Consider the following 24,630-nt stretch of genomic DNA (forward strand, 5'->3'; position numbering starts at 1 on the left):
GCAAGGGTTTTCCCTCAAGTATCTTTCCAGAGGAGATATGGTGGGCTTGGAGAGAACAGGATATCCAGCTGTCTATATCATGTGGCAAATCTCCATCACGACCCAGCCCTTAAACATGCTACTTGAAAGACAGCTGAATTTCAGTAATTTTTATTTTGGAGGCAAAGATGGGGGAACATGCAGAGCTTCCTAGGATCTTGAAGCATTGCCCTGCCTTCTGGGCCACCTTCTCCAGGAGCCATATTCAAGGACAGTCTCACAGTTGACAGCCGGCCAGGTATTGGGACAAATTCCTGTTTTTGCAGTGATTTACCCAGGCCACCCTAAGGATAGAGAAATAAAACATAGATCAAAGGCAGAGTCAGAAGTCTGTAAGGCAGCGGTTCTCAACCTGTGGGTCGCGACCCCTTTGGCGGTCGAACGACCCTTTCACAGGGGTCGCCTAAGACCATCCTGCATATCAGATATTTACATTACCATTCATAACAGTAGCAACATTACAGTTATGAAGTAGCAACGAAAATAATTTTATGGTTGGGGTCACAACATGAGGAACTGTATTTAAAGGGCCAGAAGGTTGAGAACCACTGCTAAGGGCTCGATGGAGAGGGAATGCAGGGCCTGCTGGCTGGAGTCTGTTTATGCTGTGGGAGAGTCCCAGGTCAGGAAGGCTTGCCCACCTGAGACACAAGTGGGTGGGTGCTGCAGTGATACCTGGAGTGAAAACATCACAGTATTATTCTGCCTCATTTCACCTCAGGAGAACAGTCTCCACTCTGTACAAAGCCCAGGGAAAATCCTACAGCAGAGATGCTGCTCACATCAGCATCCTAGACACAGTCTGGGCCCATCCCTGGCAGAGTGGCTGGTCTCTGCCCTTCACATTCTCCTTACCAAGCAGACATCCCGTTAGGATCTCTCACAACCCTCTTGATACAGTTGATGTCGTCACTGATGTTATCATCCAGAAATTCTGAAAGGAAAAGTGGATGAGTGCAGAGGGAAAAAAATCCCTTTTCCTGTTTTAGTAATTAATCATTTTTTGAAGAGTCCCAAAGGAAACAGCCTTGAGATTCAGAAACCCTTTATCTCTAGAGCCCTTCGGGGGGTTTCCCTTTCATTTTGCCGGGACTTGGTGCCTTTGCTAAGAATCTGTTTTTGAGACCGGTTCTCTCCAGAGGGCATCCAGGACTTGATGGACTAGAGAGAGCCTTTGTTTCAGGCACCTGCTTAGTGTGTCCTGAGTGCTATGTGGGTTTGTGGAGTGGTGATGCAGAGGTGTCTGTGTCAGGAATGGGATAGCATGTCTTGAGAGATGGGGACTCAGGAAGGTGAGGCTTAGTCAAGGGTCAGTGTATCTCTCTCCCCCCTTTTCAGCAGGAGGGTCTCTGTGGAATCCTGTTTTAGTGTGAGATTACTTAGGGCCCTTTTATTTTGTATACTGAGCTCCCACAGTGCATGCTGAGGGTCAGGTGTCAGGGAGCAGCGCATTGAATTTGGCATTTATTTTATCTGCCCCCGCTCCACCCAGCCCTCAGAGGGGATAGAGTCCTTACTGCTGCACATTATGTTGCAGGCATTTTCTGAGGGAAACTTGTTGTCCTTGCACCACCACTGGTTGTTCAGCTGGAAGATCCCATAGTCACTACTGCCATTGGAGTTTCTTCCATTAAAAGCCCGGGTGTTGAAGCTACTCTCATGCTCAGCCATGCAGACCCCTGTGTCAGAGAAAGCAAAAGGTGTGGGTAAAAAAGGGAGCATGCTCCATAATAAGATTCAACTTGTGCTTTACCAGAGCTACCAGAAAGGAAAGTCCATTAAGAATAAAATGCAAAGGCTACACGACCCTCAATGTTAGAGGTCATTTGTAATCCAGATGTATTCCCAGGCTTAAGCAATAATGAGGCCATGGTAAGTATGTAATAACAATTTGTTAAATATTTGGAATGCTCAATCATTAATCAATCACAGTCTGTTCCACAGTCTAACCTTTCCAGCCTCACCTTCCAGCCAAATACCCAATTCTTGCCATGTATATGCACTTTTGCTCAGTATCACAAGGTATATATGCAAGGGAAAAGGTGGAGAGGTAGTGGAGGAGAATCCTAGGAAGGAATTCCAGACAAACTATCTTTGGGGGTAATAAGAAAGAGAAGGTTTGGCATGGAGAAAAATGAAGATATCAAGAGAAGTTGAAATAGTTTCATGTGTACCTACCACCGTGATAGATGACTCTCAGTCCTTTTCATTGCCTCGCCTTCTATTCTCATGATCCCCATCTAACTCCCTTGTGACACTAGTAGAACAACCTTAGACAAACTTAGCAGATGTAGGTTATTTTTGGCAGAAAAAAGAGCAGAGGAGAGGGTGGGAGGGCAACACCTATTGTGCTCCCATGACCTGAACTAAAAAGAATGCAGGTGAAAGCAACGATGATGGCAGCAAAACTAAAAGTAGGTAGGTTAGGCTTTGCATATGTTCAAGCCATTGGGTGGAAAGGTGATTTGTGGGAGAAGCAAAAGAAAATCTATGATAGGGTAATTCCTGGTGGAAAGAGAGAAAAGGAGAACCAAATAGGAATTACAAGGCAGAGGGGACAGAGACAAGAGGAGCAGACAGGGGAGTGGGAGAAAGCTGGTTTGGGGAGAGTTTGCTGGGTTGGGGAAGAGGGTCACTTTGGGCAGAGACAGAAAGGATGGATGAGTAGTTCATACTCACAGTTTGCCAAGCTGTAGCCATGGAAGCCATCCATTCCATGAGCCTTCAGCTGGCGGGCCAGCTCACATTTGGAGAAGACTTTGGCATTGTAAGCTGCAAAGAAGCAGCTGAGGAGGGAGATAATCAGGATTGTCCTCATATTTGCAGCTAGTGCAACCCAAGAACTGGTATGTCCAGGACACTCTCGTCTCTTATACCCTGTGGACACAAAGGTGTCTCTGAGTGAACAGTTGTGCTGGCATCTGTGTCAGGAAGAAGGACTTGGCTGCCCAAGGCTAATTCCCCAAGCTGGTCCTGCCAGTGTGAATTTCAAGGAAGGGGATGTAACCAAGAATGGTACCAGGAATAAAGTCTCAATGGGGGAGTGGACAGTCCTAGATTTGGGCCAATGCATGGAGGAGGGGTGGAATGGGGAAAGAAGAGGATGGTAGGAGAAAGAAGTGTGATTTTCAAGGCTTGTGCTTTATTGGAATGTCCCCAAAGGAGGTTATCCTATATGCTTTGCTGAACTTTGCCTTTCTGTATTGTTTTGCATCTTGTTGCAATCTTGAATTCTCTGTCATTTATATCACACTAGAGGCCCGGTGCACAAAATTTGTGCAGAGGGTGGTGTGGGGGGGTGTCCTTCAGCCCGGCCCGCACCCTCTCCAATCTGGGACCCCTTGGAGGATGTCCACAGGGATCAGGCCTAAACTGGCAGTTGGACATGCCTCTAGCAATCCGGGACTGCTGACTCCTAACCGCTCACCTGACTGCCTGTCTGATCGCCCCTAACCACCTTTGCCTGCCTGACTGATTGCCCCTAACCGCCTCTGCCTTGGCCCGGCACCCGGGACCCAGGATTCCCTCCCTCTGGCTAGCCACAGGCATCCAGGACCCAGGCCGGCTTTGCCTGGGCAGGCTGCAGCCACAGGGGACCATGGACGGGTGGCTTTGCCCAGGCCAGCCACAGGCACCCTGGACTGTGGGGTCGGCGGCTTTTCTCTGTCTCCTGGGCTGCAGGCACTGGCACCTGGGATTGCAGGCGGTCGGCTTTGCCTGGCCCCGGCTTTGTGAGGAAGGATGTGCAGAAGGTTGTCTGGAATCGTCCAGTCTAATTAGCATACTACCCTTTTATTAGTATAGATATTTCCCTGTGTTCCAGTTTGCTTTGTGGAGATTTTTCATTTTCTTGCTGAGCTGCCTCACTACTGTGGTTATTCATGATATTTGCTGGTCTCCTCTGTATGCACATCTGTGCATTTATTGTTGGCCCTTCTCTAGCAGCTTTCCACTAAGAGGTCTTCCTACTACTTTCCAGTAGGTGACTGAATCACAAGATTTTTAGCTCTGTGACCTCCAGGACTGCTATCAGTCAGTGTAGCCACAGTTGGTTGGGGGTGGGATTTGTTTTGCCCTCTTGGTAATGTCCACGGGAGTGAGGGGATGGTCAGTCACAGAGGGAAATACCCATTCTACTATAATTGTTTTTGGTTTGGAGATAATGTACTCCTCCACACGACACCAAGGGTGACTGAAGGCGAGTTTTAGGAGTCTATGGGTGGCAGGGCTCTGTGGCTCCATTCCTTTGTTTGGAGCCATGACCGCCCAACAGCAGACAGCGGTGGCAGAACCCCTATGCTATGTCCTTGCCCAGATGACTAGGCTGGCTCAGTCACGGTTCTCACTGCTCACTCCTGAATCAGTGCTCCCCCAGACTCTGCTCCTCCTGCCGAAGGCAGCGCCTGCTACCAGGGGCTTCCTCCCCTCTTAGGCCCAGCATGGCTGCAAGCTCCAGGCTACAAGGCTGCATCCCTGGCTGTCTTAGCTCTCCTTCCTTCTTGCCTCCCATGTTTGCTATCATTTGCCCACTTTTAGATGCTTCAACGTGTGGATTTCTCAGGCTTGCCTCTATTAAGCAGGGAATCTTTTGTTGAGTTATAGTTGATCGACTCATTGAAATTTTAGGGGTAGAGGACAAGGGGATCTCTCATGCAGCCATTCCTCTGATGTCATTCCTGAACTTTGGCTCATTATCTGTGCTTGGCTAAAGGTATTTTCCCACTCAGTCTGGTGGGTATCACTGATGGGTATCACTAAGTTTGGAGCCATTGAGGCTCACTTGACATCTGCAATCAGTAAACCACTGGTTGAACAGAAGGCCACTAGAGACTAAGTTCATATCTCTGCATCTGAAAGAAGTCAGATCTAATCCTCCCAGTAATTTTTTCATGAGGTTATGGAGGCTGAGAAGTCCAGATCCAGAAAAGCCAATGGTGTAAGTTCTAGTACAAGTCTGAGTCTGAGAACCAGGAGAGCTGATGGTGTAATTTCCAGTCTGAGTCTGAGTCTAAAGGCAAGGGAAGACCAATATCTCAGCTTTTTATTTTATTCATGATATTTGCTGGTCTCCTCTGTATGCACATCTGTGCATTTATTGTTGGCCCTTCTCTAGCAGCTTTCTACAAAGAGGTCTTCCTACTACTTTCCAGTAGTGGCTGAATCACAAGATTTTTAGCTCTGTGACCTCCAGGACTGCTATCAGTCAGGGTAGCCACAGTTGGTTGGGGAGGGCAATCTGCTTTATGGAGTCTACTAATTAAAATGTTAATCTCATCCTAAAACACTCTTACAGACACAGCCAGAAATAATGTTGAACCAAATATCTGGGCACCCAGTGACCTAGTCAAGTTGACATAAAATGTATCATCACACATTGTTGAGAAGGTATAGTGAAAACAAATGTATGACATCCCGAGGCTCACCATTTCATTCTGTAAAGTCTTTCTTTATTATTTGTGTTACATATTCATTCAATATTTATTGGGCATGTATTGCATGTCAGGTATGTGTTAATTATTAAAACATTTCATAGTCCGGCTGGTGTTGCTCAGTGGTTGAGCGCCAACCCATGAACCAGGAGGTTTGATTCCCAGTAGGGGATGCGCAGGAGGCAGCCTATCAATGATTCTCTCTCATCATTGATGTTTCTATTCCTCTCTCCTTCTCCCTTCCTCTCTCTAAAATCAATAAAAACATACAAAATGTTTTACATTAAAACATTTCATAAATTGAGCCAGAGTCTGCCTCTTTATATACTCTCTCTGCTGGTCTCAGGCCACAAGGTACAAGTTCTCTTCCACATAATCATAGTTATTAAGCACCAACTGTGAGTCAGACGAGCTATTAATAATAAGCACTTTGCCTGTTTTTAAACCATTTAACCCACATACCAACCCAAAGAGGGTTCTAGGTGTTGGGAATCCCAAGATCAAGGTACCAGTTAATGGGGTTTCTGGTGAGGACCCTCTTCTTAGTTTGTAGATAACCAGCTTCTCTAATGTTACATGATGGAGAGAGGGGGAAGGCTCTTGAGTGTATCTTCCTATAAGGGCACTAACCCCATCATGAGAGGCCCACCCTCATGACTTAATTAGCTCCCTAAGGCCCCATCTCAAAATAACATCATATTGGGGATTAGGGTTTTAATATATGAATTTTGGGAGGATATAAACATTCAGCCCATGGCACCAGCTAAAATCTTCAAGAAGTATGATGAAGTTTTTCTCACTCTGAAGAGGCATGATCACAGTCTGAGTTTTCATCCAGCTCAAAGTCTAGGGTTTAAAGTCAGGAGGAAAGGAGAAAGGATTAGGATAAAAACACTGCTGGAGGAATTGAGTGCCTGTCCCATAGGAAATTTGGGATAGTGCCTGTTTGAAGTGCCTCCTTTTTTATGGTAGAATTTTTAGTCCTGATCATAGCTCGAGGAGTCTAACTTCTCATAATCTTTGTGTCCAGTTTCTATACCTTGCCCTGTCTCTGGCCTTGGCTCATAGCTCTCTGTTCTCTGAGCCCTGTTTGGCTTTGCAACTGGGAAGTAGTTTAATTTTGTCATTGGTTTTATGTATAGGTATTAAGGCTTGGAGCAACTTCCAGTTATATAACCCCTGGGGGATAATGTATCAGTCAAGAACTGTACTTCCTGGAACAAAGATTATTCTGTCTTCTTAGAAAACTTGATGACCTTGTTGGAAATGCCACAGGGAATCTCAACCTGCTTGTAGGAGGATGGTGTGAGGAGTTTAACCAGTAGGTCCTGAGACGGGCATGTCCTTTTTGAACTCCCTTCTTGGCTGAATGATTTGTTTTAGGCAAAAACTTCAACATCTACCCCAAAATAACAACAACAAGAAGGACAACACAATGTCTTTCTGACATTAAACTTTATGAAGTTGAGCCAAGAACAAGGATTCACATGGAATTTCAAGGGCTAGAGAGCAGGTACCTGCAGAGAGAGGAAAAGGAAGTCAGATTGGGAAGGGTTGCTTGTGTTGTCCACGACCAGGTCAAGGATCTGCCTCTATATCCTCTTCCCTTGGGCAATGTCAAAATGCCAGGTCTCCTCCTCCTCCTCACTATTGTTTACTCCCTTCCATAGTTAAAGGAGATGTCGCTTTACACTTTCCCAGCACAAACACAGATAAAGCTCATTAACTTCCACCATTCTGGGATGTGTGTGCTGTCATTGACGCTGAAACCTGGATTTCTTACCTCAAATTCATCCTTGTTCAGGCCTCTTCCTCTGGCTCTTCATTCTCTCCACACCTCCTCTGTTCCTTTGTTCTTTACAAATCTTATTTCTTCTACTTTGATTATTCACTCATAAAAGTAATGTCTGTATTCATCTCTTTTCCTTTTCTTCCTCTCATTTGTTTGTTTGCTTATTTATTTTTTCTTCCTCTCTTTTATTTTTGACCAAGAATGCAACACTGATTAAGAAAAGAAAATGGACTTTGAAATAAAAAAGATTGAAGTTTTGAGTCTTGGATTTGCTTTACTGCCTTACTGCCTTAAATTCAAATCTGTGAGCCTCATTTTCTTCAACTATAAGATGGTGTCAATAAAATCTACCTGAGTTTGATATATTAAAAGTGCTTAAAAAGATTTTATTATTATAATTAGAGTACAAGGTCTTAGTTCCAGTTCTATGGAAAGACATTGTGGAGGAAGAATTAGCACTAGATCAATACTTTTATTATTATTTTAAATCCTTACCTGATGATATTTTTTAAGAGAGTGAAAGGGAAGAGAGAGAGAGAGAGAGAGAGAGAGAGAGAGAGAGAGAGAGAGAGAAACATTGGTGAGAGAGATGCATCGATTGGTTGCCTCACACATGTGCCCTGACCTGGGCTGGGATCGAGGCTACATGCCCTTGACTGGGAATGGAACCGGTGACGCTTCAGTCTGTGGGCAGACACTCTAACAACTGAGAAAAACTGACTAGGGTTAGATCAATAATTTTAGAGAAAGTGCACAAGAATAACAGTGGCCATGCTAGAAGGGAGCCTCCGTGTGTCTTCTTGAAATACGTGTTAAAGGGCATCATATGATGTTGACCTGGAGATGTAAAGCTATAAACACGAGGCATAGCTTATTTATTTACTTAGGGTAACTAATTGGCCTGGCTAGCCATCTACTCATGCTTTCATTGGTTAAATTAATTCAACAAATCTTTATTGATCACTTTTTATGGAATTGCTAGGCAAAGTTGGTGGGAAATTGTTATAGGTAGAGGAAAACAATGTGAAAAAGCCTATGTAGTCAAGGATATAAAAGGTAATCATTATGGCTGAAGCATAGATACAAGATTGTGAGTGGCAAGAAATGTTTGTAGAAGCATGTGGAGGCCAAGTCACATTTAAGAGGTTGAATGTTGCTCTAAGGGCACCTATGAAAACATGCATTTGGGGTTAGATTATTGTTGTTTGTCTTTTTTCCACACAGGAAAGTGTGACAGAAAGGAAAGGAGGCAAGGTAATAGAAGATATTGGCAAAAGTGGTTTAGATTTTGGACTATTGAATCTTATCTGGATAAGGAGGGAAGTGAAGAAAGAGGAGGCTGATACACAGAGATACAGTAGAAGTAACTATTAATGGACGAACTGTCTTAATGGAATCAAAACAGGAGTATTAGGAACAACTGAGCAAGTGACCTGAAAGAATAAGATGTTGGTGAGAAAAGTAGATGCCTGAGTTTATGGTTTTAAACATTCCATGAAGTATTCCCGGGATAGAGCCATGGGAATGGGTGACTGAAGTGGAGTGGAGTAGATGCCTACTGGGTTGAGGAAGCTGCGTTTTTTGTGTGTTTTTAAAAAAAAATATATTTTATTGACTTTTTACAGAGAGGAAGGGAGAGGGATAGAGAGTTAGAAACATCGATGAGAGAGAAACATTGATCAGCTGCCTCCTGCACACCCCCTACTGGGGATGTGCCCACAACCAAGGTACATGCCCTTGACTGGAATCGAACCTGGGACCCTTCCGTCTCCAGCCCAACACTCCATCCAGTGAGCCAAACCAGCCAGGGCGGAAGCTGCGTTTTGGATGGGACACTCAGTGAATGTTTTGATCACTTGGAGTAGTAGCAGATCTTGGGATGGAGAGAAATTCTATGAAACAAGTACCAGTGTTCTTTTTTTAAAAAAAATATATTTTATTGATTTTTTACAGAGAGGAAGGGAGAGAGATATAGAGAGTTAGAAACATCGATGAGAGAGAAACATTGATCAGCTGCCTCCTGCACACCCCCTACTGGGGATGTGCCCGCAACCAAGGTACATGCCCTTGACCGGAATTGAACCTGGGACCCTTGAGTCCGCAGGCCAATGCTCTATCCACTGAGCCAAACCGGTTAGGGCAGTAACAGTGTTCTTAAAGAATGAGGGAGAGTAACCAAAAGGAGATGGGAGGCATATGGGCAAAATATATAAACCTCAAGGAAGTAGGACCTTTAAAAAAAGGTGGGGTTGGTGATGGTCTCAATGTGCCAGGAGTTAGACTGATTGCTTCTAGATCTGGATATACTGGGTTTTGTACAATAAATAGCCTCTACTTGAGTCTATTTTTACAAAGGTAATAAGGATTCTGAATTTGTGTACATTATTTCTGTGCAGGTTTTCATGTCTTCATTATACATGTATGTGCCCCCAAACAATATACACATTGTTATGCGTGGTTTTAAGTTTTTAACAAGGGGTCTGGTAGTATGTATATTATTCTGCACCTTGCATTTTCAGTTCAAGGTGTTTACTGTTTTTGTTTGTTTGTTTTTGCTGGAAAGTGCTTTATTGTTTCCATTTGGTCCAAGGCATGGGACAAGGCTCTAGAGTGGTTAAAAGGGTGCTTAGAGGTTTCAGGAAGAGGCTCAGCAAGAAGCCAGATATCAGGGGGATTCAGAGGGGCCCCTTAAAGGCATCTGGGCTCCAAAAGCTTCTAGTTGTGCTTGCGGGCGAGCCTTTCAAAGACATACTTGCCCAGCTCAGCCTGGGGGCCAGTCAGCTTGGGGAGGTTAGTCAGGTGTTGCCCATCTTCTTGATGAGTTTCATCTCCTCATCCAGGAAATGGTTCTCCAGGAAGTCACAGAGATGAGGGTGTGTGCCTGCAGAACTCAGTATGCATATCCAAAAGGGTCTGGTTCAGGTTCTTCTCCATGACCCTGGCAGCTTCTAAGGTGTCCTGAGTTTTACTTCACTTGTCTTGGGAAGGCTTCTGCATATTCTGGAGGCCGGCATGGCCTGGAGAGGTGGTTTTGCATCTTCAGGAGTCTCTCCATGTTCTCTCACTTCTCCTCAGCCAACTCTTGGAACAAGTGACTCATGCCCTCCAGAGCCACATCATCGTGGTCAAATGGAAACGCAGAGAGAGGTAGATGTTGGAGGCCCTCAGATGCAGGTTGATCAGGAGGTTGATGGCAGCTTCCAGCTCGATGGAATCATTCTGACGAATTTGGGAGCCCATGGTTGCTCAGCAATAAGGAGTTAAGCTCAAACTGGTCTCAGAGGCTGAGGATGGCTGAGATGGTTCCAAAGGCAGTGACTGGAAAAGAGGTTGGCGGGTGATCAGAGGCTGAAGAAGGGGCACCCCTGGGTCTGTTCTGCCCAAGAACAACTGCAGCGAGAGGGAGGGCTGGGCACTGCTGAGGGCACTCAGGTGTTCATTGTTTTTGAAATGTATTCATTTTGATATTTGCTCTCATTCACATTGACTACTCTACAGTGATTCATTGTATTGCCCCCTATTTTATATTCATTCTTCTGTTGATGAACATTTAGATTGTTTTCAATTTTAGTTATTCAGAAAATACTGCACTGGACGTAATTGTATGTGCTTTCTTCTTTAACATAATATTCTCTAGTTTCACTTTGGTATGTCCAAGTGTAGATTTATATCTTATTTGTTTTGTTTGGTATTTTGAATGTATATATATATTGTTAATCCTCACCTGAGGATATATATTTTTCATTAATTTTTAGAGAGAATAGAAGGGAAGGAGGGAGGGAGAGAGAGAGAAAGAGAAACATCAATGTGAGAGAGATGCATCAATTGGTTGTCTCCTGCATATGCTCGAACCGAGGCTGGGATCGAACCTGAAACCCAGGTATGTGCCCTTGACCGGAAATCAAACCGGAGATCCTTGGGTGCGAGGGCTGATGCTCCAACTACTGAGACTCACAGAGGATTGAATATATTTTAATGAGAATTTACATCTCTGCTTGGCTGGGTTGCTCAGTGGTTGAGCATTGACCTATGAACCAGGAGATCATGGTTCCATCCCAGATCAGGGCACATGCCCGGGTTTGGGCTTGATCCCTGATAGGGGGCATGCAGGAGGCAGCCAATTAATGATTCTCTCTCATCATTGATATTTCAATCCCTGTTTCCCTCCCCTTCCACTTTCTGAAATAAATAAAAACATAAAAAAAGTTTTACATGAAAACATTTCATAAATTGAGCCAGAGACTCCTTATAGCCTCTCTCTGCTGGTCTCAGGTGATATTGTGACCGAAGGGAGAGAGAGTCTCCTGACTTCCCTTGAGGAGAGGTAAGGTTAGAGAAGAAGCTAGTATTTATTGAAATATGTCATACAGGAAGGCAATGGATTTTTGCACATTGATTTTGTATCCTGCAACTTGACTGCATTTGTTTATTGTTTCCAGTAGTTTTTTGGTAGAGTCTTCAGGGTTTTCTATGTACAGCATCATGTCATCTGCAAAAAGTGACAGTTTAACTTCTTCTTCCCTATTTGGATGCCTTTTAATTCTCTCTCTTGCCTTATTGCTCTGGCTAGAACTACCAGCACTGTGTTGAATAAGAGTGCTGAGAGTGGGCATCCTTGTCTTGCTCCTGATCTTAGGGGAAGCTTTCAGTTTTTCACCATTGAGTATGATATTGGCTGAAGGTTTATCATATATGGCCTTTATTATGTTGAGGTACTTTTCTTCTATTCCTATTTTATTGAGCGTTTTAATCATAAATGAATGTTGTATCTTATCAAATGCTGCTTCTGCATTTATTGACAAGATCATATGATTTTTATCCTTTCTTTTGTGAATGTGGTATATCACGTTGATTGATTTGCGAATGTTGAACCATCCTTGTGCCCCTGGGACGAATCCCACTTGATCTTGATGTATTATTTTTGGATGTACTGTTGTATTCGATTAGCTAGTATTTTGTTTAGGATTTTTGCGTCTGTACTCATCAGGGCTATTGGTCTGTAGTTTTCTTTTTGTGTGTTATCTTTGCCAGGTTTTGGTATCAGGATTATATTGACCTCGTAGGAGAGGTTGTGGGAAAAAAGGGAACCCTCATTCAATACTGGTGGGAATGCAGACTGGCATAACCACTATGGAAAGCAGTCTGGCAATTCCTCAAAAAAAAATTAAAAACAAAGCTACCATATGGCCCAACAATTCCACTCCTGGGTATATACCTGAAAAACTGGAAATCATTTATATGCAAAGATATATGCACTCCTATGTTCATTGCAGCATTATTCATGGTGGCCAAGGCTTGGATCAGCCAAAGTGCCCTGCGATAGAGGACTAGATAAGGAAAATGTGGTACATGTACACAGTGGAGCACCGCACGGCCATAGGAAAGGATGAGACAGCGTCATTTACAACAACATGGATGGACCTTGAGAACATTATGGGAAGTGAAATAAGTCAGACAGAAAAAGCTAAGAACTATATGATTTCACTCATATGTGGGATATAAAACTGAAACTTACGAACACAAAAAGCCAGAGGGTGGTTGCCAGAGGGAGTGAAGTGGGGGGAGAAAGGGGTCCTAATACGAGGTGACAGGAGAAGATTTGACTTTGGGTGGTGGGCACATGGTCCTATGTACAGATTTTGTAAATTAGCTATCCTCACATGAAACCTACATGTCCATGATGACTAATGTCATCCCAATAAAATGTAATTTAAAAAAAGTATGTCATAGGCCAATCAAAGTGCACAGATAGAGGGATTTATTATATGTCTTTCATTTAATTTTCATAACAATCCTGTTGTTGTTATTATTATTTTATTCCTTTTATTATATTTATTTCATTACAGGTGAGGTATCTGAGACTCAGAGAGGTTAAGTAATTTGCCTAAGCTAGTATCTGGCAGAACTGGGATCACAACATGGATAGGTCTGCTCTTCCCTTCATACGGCAGTACCATGTACCTTTGACCAATGATTTAAAAAGATGACACTCTGAATCAGAATTTCTGGCTTTAGGAGTAGGCAGGGGGCAGTGTATGGGGACCAGGTGGTGGTGGTGGGGGGGGTGAAGGGAAGGGCTTGGGGCTTCCTCAAAACTCTTGAGAAAATATCACAAAGACAATCCCATGCTTTGTGCAGGGCTTGGCCTCCAGGGCCTCCTGGACAATTCCCTACCTATCCCTTGCCTGTGTGCTCAATGGCAATCACACAGAGCGACCAAACGCCTCTGGGCAGTGTGAGTCATGCATCCTGAGGAGGGTGCGGGGTTCTGGTTCGGGGAACCTGATGTGCCCTCTGCCACTCTGTCCTGGTCCTCTCTCCAAGACTGGCACACACAGCACAGGATTCCACTTTTGACATTAGTGAAAAGAAAAAACATAGAGAAACTTTAAAAACTCAAATAGAGCCTAAACCAGCCTTGGGCAAACTACGGCCCGCGGGCTGGATCCGGCCCGTTTGAAATGAATAAAACTAAAAAAAAAAAGAGACCATACCCTTTTATGTAATGATGTTTACTTTGAATTTATATTAGTTCACACAAACACTCCATCCATGCTTTTGTTCCGGCCCTCCGGTCCAGGTTAAGAACCCACTGTGGCCCTCGAGTCAAAAAGTTTGCCCACCCCTGACCCTGACCATTTCCCGAGCATCATTCCAGACTGGGACATTTTCTGTTCTTTTTTTCAATCCAGTTGAAGCAATCGTTTATTCCAGATTTTCTGCTTCCTGAAGATCCTCACTGGCCTTTTTTGTTCAACTGTCTTATTCCCACTATGCGAGGGTTATGTCTCTTTACATCCACGAGTAACTATATTTTCTTTTTTCTTGCTCTGTTTTCCTGTTATCATCCCTCTCATCCTGGAAACCATGCCCTCTCCCTACACTGAGAATCAGTTGTGGCATTTAAAAAAATCCTTGATTTTGGAACGAGAGGAAGGGAGAGAGTGAAATGGAGAGAGAGGGAGAGAGAGAGAGAGAGAGAAATGTTGATCGGTTGCCTACTATATGTGCCCTGACAGAGAAATGAACCCATAACCTAGGCATGTACCTGACCAGGAATTGAATCTGCACCCTTTTGGTGTACAAGATGGCGCTTCAACCACTGAGCCAGCCTGCCAGGGCTCTTGTGGCACTTGTTAAATGCAGAGCCCTGGGCCCCACTTTGGAGATTCTGATTGTGTAGGTCTGGTGAGAAGCCTAGAAACCTGCATTTGTAAATAACTACTCCAGCTCATTCGGATAGGCGACCTACATACCATACCTTGAAAACCATGCCGAAACATGTATTTAAAATTAGAAATGTTTTTGGCTCATTTTTTCAAAACTTTCAAACATTCCCCGTTAGAGGCAGAATTTCAGAATCCTCACATTGGGTTTACTTTCCTTTCTTTTTCTCCCTCATTTAATTGCTTCCTTCCTTTACTCTATTGCCTATTGGTACAACATCCAGGACAAGTGGACTAATGGGAATCCCAGAGCAGTGGTCCAATTGGCCTCCGGGCTGCAGGCATGACTGCATGGAGCTCCTTCTGGGCCTCTAAGGACCCTTCCCTCCCAAGGAGGAGCTGTCTCTGCAGTGGGAGCAGCTCTCATCCCATCACTACCTACATCACTACGCTACTGACTTTAACCCCCAGAGCTTGGTTTCTCTATTTGAAGCCTGTCATGAGATACCTTAATTCTTTTTTAAAAAATAATTAATTAATTAGTTTTTTGTTTAAAGTATTATATATGTCTCCCTTTCCCCGCAGCGTCCTCTCCCCAGCCACTCCCACCCCCCCAGGACAAGCCCCCACAGCCCCAGTGTCCGTGTCCATTGGTTATGCTGATTTGCATGCATACAAGTCCTTTGGTTGATCTCTTACCACCCCCCCACCCCCCTGCCTTCCCTCTGAGGTTTGACTGGTCTGTTCAGTGTTTCTCTGTCTCTGGATCTATTTTTGTTCATCAGTTTATGTTATTTATTATATTCCATAAATGAGTGAGATCATGTGATATTTATCTTTCTCCCACTGGCTTATTTCACTTAGCATAATGCTCTCCAGGTCCATCCATGCTGTTGCAAATGGTAAAAGTTCCTTCTTTTTATAGCAGAATAGTATTCCATTGTGTAGATGTACCACAGTTTTTTAATTCACTCATCTGCTGATGGGCACTTAGGCTGTTTCCAAATCTTAGCTATGGTGAATTGTGCTGCTATGAACATAGGGGTGCATATATCCTTTCTGATTGGTGTTTCTGGTTTCTTGGGATATATTCCTAGAAGTGGGATCACTGGATCAAATTTTTAGTTTTTTGAGGAAACTCCATACTGTTTTCCACAGTGGCTGCACCCGTCTGCATTCCCACCAGCAGTGCATGAGTGTTCCTTTTTCTCCACATCCTCTCCAGCACTTGTCGTTTGTTGATTTGTTGATGATAGCCATTCTTACAGGTGTGAGATGGTACCTCATTGTCGTTTTGATTTGCATCTCTCGGATGATTAGTGCCTTTGAGCATGTTTTCATGTGTCTCTTGGCCTTCTGTATGTCCTCTTTCAACAAGTGTCTAGTTAGGTCCTTTGCCCATTTTTTTTTTTTTAATATATTTTATTGATTTTTTACAGAGAGGAAGGGAGAGAGATAGAGAGTTAGAAACATCGATGAGAGAGAAACATCGATCAGCCGCCTCCTGCACATCTCCCACTGGGGATATGCCCGCAACCCAGGTACATGCCCCTGACCGGAATCGAACCTGGGACCCCTCAGTCCGCAGGCCAATGCTTTATCCACTGAGCCAAACCGGTTTCGGCACCTTTGCCCATTTTTTGATTGGATTGTTTATCTTCCTTTTGTTAAGTTGTATGAGTTCCCTGTACATGTTGGAGATTAAACCCTTATCGGTGATATCATTGGCAAATATGTTCTCCCACCAGCGAGCTTTCTTGTTGTTTTGTTGATGGTTTCTTGAGATACCTTAATTCTTAATGCTTCTTATTACCATCTCCTTAGCCCTCCCTTCTCAACCTGCCAATCCCAGTCCTTGCCACCTTAGATGAATGGTCTGCAAATGTTCCCCACTTGGTGCTATGCTCTGCTCTCTATTGCATTCTTTTCAGTATTATTTACTTAATCCATTTTTTCAACTAATATTTATGGAGTGTCTGTAGTATTTAAGCCCTATACCAGGCATACAATTTTTGATCCCTACTCCATCCCAACTGGAAGAAAAATGAAGTTACCTCATTTTGTTAGACAACTATTTTCAATCTCACAATCTCCATATTTTCATCACAGTGATCTTTAGTCCTGTAGACTTTGAGGATGCGGCTAAGCTAGAATCCAGGAAGAAGTCGATAGCTGTCCTCGGGTGAGCTGTCCCCAGAGCCTATGAAGGGCCCCTTTGACCTCTTGGTTCTTGAGGCTGTAGATGATGGGGTTGGCCATAGGGGTGAGCACAGTGTAGAGGACAGAGAAAGCCTTTCGAAGTAAGGGGGCCATGTGGTCTGTTGGTGCTACATAGACCACGATGAGGGTGCCATAAAACACCCCAACCACGCTGAGGTGGGAGGAACAGGTGGAGAAGGCTTTGTGCCTCCCACGGCCTGACGGTATTCGCAGCACAGTCCTCAGGATGGAGGCGTAGGAGGTCACAATCAACAGGAAAGGGGCCAGTGTCAGGAAGCCTGAAATGCTCACTCCAGCTCCCCACATGACCCCTCTATCACCACAGAACAGCCCTACAACAGGAGCAAAGTCACAGAAGTAGTGGTCGACCTCCCTGCGGCCAGGGCAGAGGGGCAGAGGGGCCGCCAGGGCCAGAGTGAGGGCGGAAAAGGAGAAGCCGCTGAACCAGGCTCCAGCAGCCAGGCAGCCACACCACCAGGTGCTCATCAGGGCAGGGTAGTGCAGTGGGCGGCAGATGGCCAAGTAACGGTCGTAGGACATGGCCGAGAGCAGGAGGCACTCAGCCGCAGCCAGTGAGGCAAACATGTAGAACTGAAACAGACAGCAGGCCAGCGAGATGGCTTCCCTCCCTTTCAGGAAGCTCCGCAGCAGCTGAGGCATGATGTTGGAGGTATAGCCGATCTCCAGCAGGGAGAAGTGGCAGAGGAAGAAGTACATGGGTGTGTGGAGAGTCCGACTGGAGGCCACAGCCAGCACGATAAGGGCGTTGCCCCCCACGGTTATCACATAAATAGCTAAAAAGAGGGTGAAAGGGAGGAAGCGCAGGCGTTGCAGCTCCCCGAAGCCCACTAGGATCAGCCAGGTGGTCTGGTTCTCGCTGGCACTACTGGGTTGCTTCCCCATCTAGATCTGGGCCCAAGAGGAGACAGGAAAGTGACATTCACCTAGATCCTGTGACAACCACACACTATGCTTGGCTTAGTCATTTCTTCACCACAGCAAGCACTGGAGACAGGCCATGCTGTCTCTTGTTTCTGGAAGAGAAATGGAGACCCAGTGAGTGTAAGCCAATCAATCAAGGTCACTGGAGTTTTGTTTTGGACCCAGGTTTGCTTGACTCCAAAGCTCCTGCATGATCTATTGTCCTGCTTTCCCAAATCCCTTCTGAGTGATAGACGTGTTAGTGTCAGGCAGCAGCATAGGGCGCTTCCAGTCATCAGGGAGCTATTTACCTGATGACTCTGGCTGAGCATCAACAGGAGAACATACCTGGTGGGCCTTCTGGAAGGGTGGGAGGAGTGGCCGTGACCTCCTGGGGAGATGGTCCTCCTCTGAGGCCGTGCACATTCCTGAAGCAGCTGCTCATCTCAGGCTATTTTCCCTTCTAAGTACGTGAGACTTGGAAATCCCAGTAAGCACAATATGCCATTCACTCTCGGAGAGACGCCCTAGAGAAAGATCTGCATGAACTCAGATCCCAGGAAGCCATTCTTTTCCCTCGGCCAAGTGGCCTGCTGACTGTTGGTAAAACCATTTTCAGACTTTGCCTAATCTCTCATCAGTTTGTCGGAAGCAGGGCATACTTTCTTTTTCTTGGTTCTCCTACTCTGTATTCCCCATACAGGTGGAATGTTCCATTTTTCTTACCTAACTGCGGATTCTTTGGGAATTTCTATCCTGGTACAGGATTCCTTCTTGCAGTTATTACAGTATTACCCTAACATCAAACACACAGGAAGGCCTTGATAAGTACTTGTGGAATGAATGAATGAATGAATGAATGAATAAATGAATGAATGAGTTAGTTACAATAATTTTCCAATAGTAAATTGCCACAGAAAAATCACAGCATCTGACAATTATTGCTTGGGTAGAGAAAAAAGCATTTCAATGATCACTAAAAGAGAGAAGGAATCTCTGGGTTCCCCCCTAACTGAGTGAATACAAGAATATTGCCACTAGGAAGAAACCAGAAAGCCCGACAGGATATAGAGTTTTCTCATTTTTTTCAGTAAGAAAGATGATATTCACATTAGCAGATGGCAGTGAGAACACAGGGTTTTTGTGTTCCTTCCTTGTCCTATCTTTCCCCTCTGGTTTTGGGCTGCTGTGCAGAAACACATTTGGTCACATGAGAGGTACAGACATAGAGTGAATAGAATACTTTCAGATGTAATCTAACATATTTTATCTTCTCTACACTAGTGCCTTCTTAAAGAGCCAGGAAAGAGGCTTGAATTGAGAAGGGAATAGGACCCTGGGTTTAGCAGAGAGATGGAGCGAGGGAAGAAACTGGATAAAACTAACCAGACCAACTAACCAGTCAATGACCCACAGCTTTTCAGGTCCAGACCTGAATCAGTGCTTACGATCAACAAGTTACCGTTGCTCTTGCTAACCAGTGAATCTGACCTTGGTCCCCAGTAAAATTTTTAAGTAGATGTTCTATAGAACACTTGGAAGTCCCTTAAGGAGGCATCGCCAGGAGCTATGTGATGTTAATTATAATGTAAAACCTCAGTAATGTCCTTTATTTATAGTATTAATAATTTAGTAGATTAGGAGAAACAGAAAAAGAGCATACTAATTTCAGTAAAGCTTCATAGAAAAGATAATGACTGTGAGCTTAAAGTTAACACCCTTAGCTTGGCTACTGTTCACCAAAATTATTCATTAACGACCCTCTAAAAATCAGAGAAAGATATCTATGTAAAGGAGAAGGTTTTATTTTATTATTTTTTTAAGGAGAAGGTTTTATAGAGCTTGTCTTCTTTACCTATTTTAGCAGTGACTTTGGTAGACATATAAATATGCATGGCTCATCAAATTTCAGATGATATGAAAAAAAAGGGGAAACCAATATTACAGTTGATAGATTACAATTCAAAGTAATCTTGTCATTTGGAATGCTAGACTAAACACAAGATGGAATTTAACAGGGCACATATAAAATCTGAATGTAGGCTTTAACAATCAGTAGAAAAAATACAGGAAGGTTACGATGACTTGGTAGTTACTTATGTAAAAATGATTTGAGATTTTGTTGATTATCATGAATTAGGCATTGGGAACTGTGATGTATTAGGAACATATGAAGAATGTGGGAATGTTCAATCTGGAAAAGACAAATTACTGGAAGAATATGATAGCTGTTTTCAAATATTGGAGGGATTTCTACGAAGAAGAGGAGTTATGCAGTGTGGGGTGTGCAAGAGACAGCCAATCAGTGATTCTCTTATCCTTTCTATCTCCCTCTCCCTCTCCCTTCCTCTCTGAAATCAATAAAAATATATTAAAAAAAATAAGAAGAGGGGATATGGTTAGCCCACAGAGGCTTAGAGGCAGGACAAGGACCAAGGGGGTGGTGATGGTGGAAAACCCATACATACCCACCTACTGCTGCTGATTTCATAGAGGTGACTCTTATGGGGCGAACTATTATTTACAGCAGGAGTTTTGGGTATGAAAATAAGATGAGGCTCACTTGACAGGATCAGAGTTGGGGAAATGAAGTTTCTTCTTGTAGAGCCTCCAGAAGTTTGTTGGCAAATATGGGCCCCATTCATTGGAACCTCCTGGAACAAACAAAACATTTAAAACATATGGCAAACTCTTTTCTGAATTTGTTTAGGTTGGATCAGGGGTCGTCCCCTTTGTAGGCAGAGAATAGTGTCAGCCCAGAAAAGCTCGAGCTACTCAGATTCAGTGGAGAGGAGGCCTGACCTGCTTTGGGCTCGGAGTCCACTCCTTCGGTCCTGGTTGTCTTGCCCCTGGACTAGATTCTTCTGCCAGCTGCCAGCTCCGCACTTTCTGCTTCTCCCCTGTGGAGGCTCCATGGTACTGGCTTCTCCCCACCCCGGGGTGCTCACCGAAGCCTGTCATCCCTATTCTATATGTGCTGCCATGGACACCACTGCTTTTCCTACCTCCCTTCCCTTGTGGGGCTTGAAGAAGAGCCTCACTGGGGACGAGGTGCAGTTTGCAGCCAAATGGAGCAGCTGCAGTTGCTCCCGTCAGATGTACTGGTCCACCAGGGACCACACTCAGGTGTTCCACTCAAATTTAATGGCCTTTTTCTTATGGAGTTGGGGAAGACTGGAAAGACATAAGAATAGCCACAACTAAAACCAATCTTTATCCAATACTTTGAATAAGCAAACATGAGCTTATTTAATATGTAGCTGATTCTCACAATGAACCCCAAGGTGACTGTGAGTATGCTATGATCTGTCCTTGCAGCACTGGAATGGGTTATCTAGAGTCTGACCTCTAAGGACTAGGTTAGCAGTCTTTCCACTCTGGCATGGGTTCAGACCTGCTTTAATCTCTTGGAAGCAGGAGGAAGCTACAGTATAATTCTATAGGTAATTTGTTCCGTTACGTAATAGTTTAACATCACATATTAACATAAAACCAGGTCAGGCCCCTTCACGGTAATGGGGGCAGACAGTGAAGTGTAGCTGACTGACCACTGAAGAAGGAAGCGTGCTACAGAAGCATAGCCCTCAGGTCCTCCCGCATGAACGCTGAGAACAGATCTAGGCCGGAAGGAAGAGAGCACAGGGTCGGGCAGGTGTTGGGTCTCCTGAGTGACAGACTAGGATGGCCCTTGCGGGAAGACGCTGACAAGTGTTTTACCTCGACAGGTGAAAGAGCGAGTGGAAGGACTTGCAGGAGGAAATGCGAGGAAGTAATTAGTGTATTTTCTTTGAGGGAGTAGCTGAGGATAAAATATGGCTGCCTAGGTCTTGGGTTGTATAAAGAGCCTGAGGGAGATACCAGGGGAGAAAGGGAAAAATAAAAGTTTTTTCTAAGTAGAAAGGAAAGCTAGTGTTTATTGACTTAGAGTTTATGATAATAGTAATAAAAATATCCAACTTGTGCTTAAAAGTTTGTTTAAATTTTAGATTTTTTCCTGAGGTATTATCTGTGAGTTTAGTGGAAATGAAAGAGCAACATATTATTTTTTTTTTTTTTAGGTATTAAGTTATATCTATATATAAAAGCCAAGCAACTGGAATGCCGAAACAACTGGAATGACCAGAACGACCGGTCGCAATGACACGCACTGTGGTGGCCAACCGGTCTGATCAGGGCCCTGATTGGCCCCCCCAACCGTCTGTGGCCCCTCCCCCTGGCCAGCCTGGCCCCGATGGCCTCCATTAGGATGGGCCAGCCGGACCCCACCCATGCATGAATTCATGCACTGGGCCTCTAGTTTTTGTATAAAAATGTATCATGACTTTAATTTAAGAAACATTTATCGCCCTGGCAAGGTGGCTCAGTTGGTTGGAGCATCAGCCTGTACACCAAAAATGTTATAGTTTCAATTCCCAGTCAGGGCATATACCTGATATACCTAGGTTGTAGATTCAGTTTCTGGTTGGGGCATGTACAGAAAGCAACTGATCAATGTTTCTCTCTCACATCAACATTTCTCTCCCTTCCTCTTTCTCTAAAAAAATCAATAAACATATCCTCAGGTGAGGATTAAAAAAAAAAAAGAAATATTTATCAAGATTTATAACCTGTCAGACACTGGTCTAGACTCTAGGTATATAGCAGTGAACAAAACAAAATTAGGTTAGTAGAGTTATCTATCTACTACTTTCAGGTATCCACATCTTAATGAAGGGTCCATATCACCATGATCAGATACCCCCTTCATTCAGAGCTGGCTTTTCTGAATGCAAAAATCCTGACTGGGGAAAAATTCACCTTCATAGAACTAACTTCTTGTATCCTCATTTCCAACTCACTAATATAAGCATCAAGAATGAATGGAGATCTTTAAAAGGGCAAAGAAAGAAGGCAGAACCTGGAAAATCACCAACTGTAGGTCCCCCCCTTCCCCAACCCTGTATAAGAGCTTGCTTGAAAAGAAATGACAGCACAATCTTTTTTTTTCTTGTGTTAATCCTCACCTGAGGATATTTTTCCATTGATTTTTAGGGAGAATGTGCCGGGGTCCAACCCCAGCAGGTCCAGGGGTTCCCAAAGGCGTAGATGGAGTCGGCGAAGAAGGAAGGACACGGAGACAGTGTTCAGTTGATCAGCAGCCTAGCCAGGATCTCCAGCCAGGATCTCCAGCCAAGTTCTGGTCTGGATCTCCAGAGAGGTTCTGCTGTTTATTGTTTTGTTACATCCGTATTTATACCAGTTGATTTTAATCCTGTCAATTTCTATTACAAAGGTTAGGGCGTTTCTTATCTCCATTCCAGGGAGTAAAGATTATGTAGCTTAAGCATGATTGTTTGTAGTTAAAGTGATTAGTTAAGGAGTTTCATCCCCTCCCTGACTTCAGGGAAAAATCCCTACCTGGGGAAACAACCTTTCTCGGAGAGGTGACCTTGGTTAAAACACACAGCGCTAAGGGGAGCAAACAGTATGCCATATACACCAGGTCCCTTGAAACATATGCTGTGCAGATGTTTCTTTCCTGCAGCGACTGTGTCAAGCAGCAAGGATGGACCGGCTTCCGGCAAGAATGAAAGAAAGAGGGAAGACAGAGAGAAATATGGATGTGAGAGAAACACATTGATTGTGATAGATCCTCCTTTCCCCCAACTGGTGGGCGGAGAAATACCTGCGTGACTAACCAGGTACCTTATATAGACTATACATTGGACCACCAATCCACACCTGCCAAATACCCTAAGCCCTTGTCCTATATGGACAATGCAGTAAGCCAACAATCAGTGTGCGCCGAGTACACTAAGCCCCCACCCCTTCCCATTCCGCCCCTCAAAAGGCGTGCCCACCCCTGCGCGAGCTGCTGTCCTCCCCTGTGAGGCAGCCCGGCAGGTCCTTCTCCTCTAGTAAAGCCTGTAGTCCTGGTTTTCGCCCTCTGTCTGATCTTTCAGATTGGTTGCCTTCTGCACGAGTCCCGACAAGAGCCCGGGCCACAGGAGGGAGGGGGGCCTGCAAACAAGTCCATCGTCAGCATCAGAGAAAACACGAGTCCCTCCACAGCGAAGGCGAGGAGCAGAGGCCCCAGGAGAGGCTCAGCCGGCTGCTGACACCAGACGGGGCCAGTCTGTGCACTTCCTGAGAAAAAGAGGGAGATGCAGAGCCCACGCCCTGCTGCAGGAGACGCCCAGGAGGTGGCCTGTGGCCAGCTGGACCAGCGGGCCCTCACCCTCCGAGCAGCCCAGGCTGTGTCCCCACAGCCCACGAGCCCACAGCTGATGCCAGCACATACGCAGGACTTCCCAGACTCTAACTCTGACCACCTGGCCTCTGCCTAGAGACACAAGTCACTCTGTTTTTTTTTTTTTTTTTAATTTAAATTCTTTATTGTTTAAAGTATTACATAAGTTTCCTCCCCCTCCCCACTGACCTCTCCCAGCCGCCCCCACCCCAACACAAGCCACCCTTGCAAAGACCTGAAGGACCACTAGGAGGGCTTCCCTGTGGAATCATCCCATTCTTGACAGTTATCTATTCATTTCTCCTGGAGGCAAGAGCTGGAGTCTGGGGACCCCTACTCAACACCTAGGAGGTTCATTAACCAGGTGGCCCCTCCTACAATCCGCCAGCTCCTTGGAGCATCCATATAACACTTGTTTCCAGAGACCCAGCTACAGTTGTCCAGCAGCTTTCAGAGAACCAGCTACTGTTGTCCAGTAGTTTCCAGAGACCCAGCTACTGTTGTCCAGCAGTTTTCAGAGAACCAGCTACTGTTGTCCAGCAGTTTCCAGAGACCCAGCTACTGTTGTCCAGCAGTTTCCAGAGACCCAGCTACTGTTGTCCAGCAGTTTCCAGAGACCCAGCTACCGTTGTCCAGCAGTTTTCAGAGAACCAGCTACTGTTGTCCAGCAGTTTCCAGAGACCCAGCTACAGTTGTCCAGCAGTTTTCAGAGAACCAGCTACTGTTGTCCAGCAGTTTTCAGAGAACCAGTTACAGTTGTCCAACAGTTTCTAGCAACCCAGCTACTGTTGCCCAGCAGTTCCCAGAGACCCAACCACTGTTGACCAGCAGTTT

At 44.8% G+C, this 24,630-nt stretch overlaps 2 protein-coding genes across 2 annotated transcripts; both read right to left on the reverse strand.

The window, feature by feature from the left end:
- Nucleotides 1–256: 256 nt before the first annotated feature.
- LOC118650679 (lysozyme C, milk isozyme-like) lies at nucleotides 257–4,549 on the reverse strand. The gene is made up of 5 exons (XM_036299007.1): nucleotides 4,450–4,549; nucleotides 2,719–2,916; nucleotides 1,557–1,718; nucleotides 895–973; nucleotides 257–323 (listed from the first exon to the last, which is right to left on the reverse strand). The coding sequence occupies exons 1-5, from the start codon at nucleotides 4,547–4,549 to the stop codon at nucleotides 257–259; spliced, it is 606 nt and encodes a 201-aa protein (XP_036154900.1).
- A 12,019-nt stretch (nucleotides 4,550–16,568) lies between these two features.
- LOC118650680 (olfactory receptor 11A1-like) lies at nucleotides 16,569–17,549 on the reverse strand. The gene has a single exon (XM_036299008.1). It carries the CDS (start codon nucleotides 17,547–17,549, stop codon nucleotides 16,569–16,571), a length of 981 nt encoding a protein of 326 aa, XP_036154901.1.
- Nucleotides 17,550–24,630: the final 7,081 nt, after the last annotated feature.

The sequence above is a fragment of the Myotis myotis genome, unplaced genomic scaffold, assembly GCF_014108235.1.
Source record: "Myotis myotis isolate mMyoMyo1 unplaced genomic scaffold, mMyoMyo1.p scaffold_m19_p_3, whole genome shotgun sequence".
NCBI lineage: Eukaryota > Metazoa > Chordata > Mammalia > Chiroptera > Vespertilionidae > Myotis > Myotis myotis.